Source organism: Penaeus monodon, chromosome 23, assembly GCF_015228065.2.
Source record: "Penaeus monodon isolate SGIC_2016 chromosome 23, NSTDA_Pmon_1, whole genome shotgun sequence".
Lineage (NCBI taxonomy): Eukaryota > Metazoa > Arthropoda > Malacostraca > Decapoda > Penaeidae > Penaeus > Penaeus monodon.
In genome coordinates, this window is record NC_051408.1 from 27371463 (window position 1) to 27371997 (window position 535).

Here is a 535-nt window from a genome sequence, read left to right on the forward strand (position 1 = left end):
GGTGAGGAAGGCGATAATAACAATACATAACAAAAACAACGTTGACTTCAGGTTTTAAAACACTGGAGCTCCGCTCTAAGTCTTCTCGAGGTGCTTGTAAATCCAGTCGAGGTACTCTGACACCCTGATGTACACCCCCGGGTATGAGGGGGCGGCGCACCCCACGCCCCAGGAGGTGATGCCGGCCTGAATCCACGGCCCCCCGCGCTCGCGGCACTGCAGGGGCCCGCCGCTGTCGCCCTGGAGGAGGAGCAAGGCGGCCGTTAGTAGGAGCCAAGGGCTAGCGAGGAAGGCCTCTACTATTGTGAGACCAAAAAGCTGCATATGAGATTATAGTCATTTGCTTCAACATTATCATTTTCATAATAACATCAGGCGGCTAAACATCACTTCTAAATGAAATAAAAAATTATTACGTAAGCATACCTACAAATAATGTTGGTGTTATATGAACAGACATTCACACAACAGTTTTGCGTAAAGTAGGAATATGGACAATCAGCGAGTCGATTAAACGAGAGCAAGATAATTTCCC

At 48.0% G+C, this 535-nt stretch overlaps 1 protein-coding gene across 1 annotated transcript in view; it reads right to left on the minus strand.

The window, feature by feature from the left end:
* LOC119587911 (mast cell tryptase-like) overlaps positions 1–535 on the minus strand; it is a gene marked incomplete in the record, with an annotated part of 22644 nt that overhangs the window by 2488 nt on the left and 19621 nt on the right. The window contains 1 exon segment of the mRNA XM_037936620.1: positions 1–240. Within this exon segment, the coding sequence (XP_037792548.1) occupies positions 76–240 (165 nt within the window).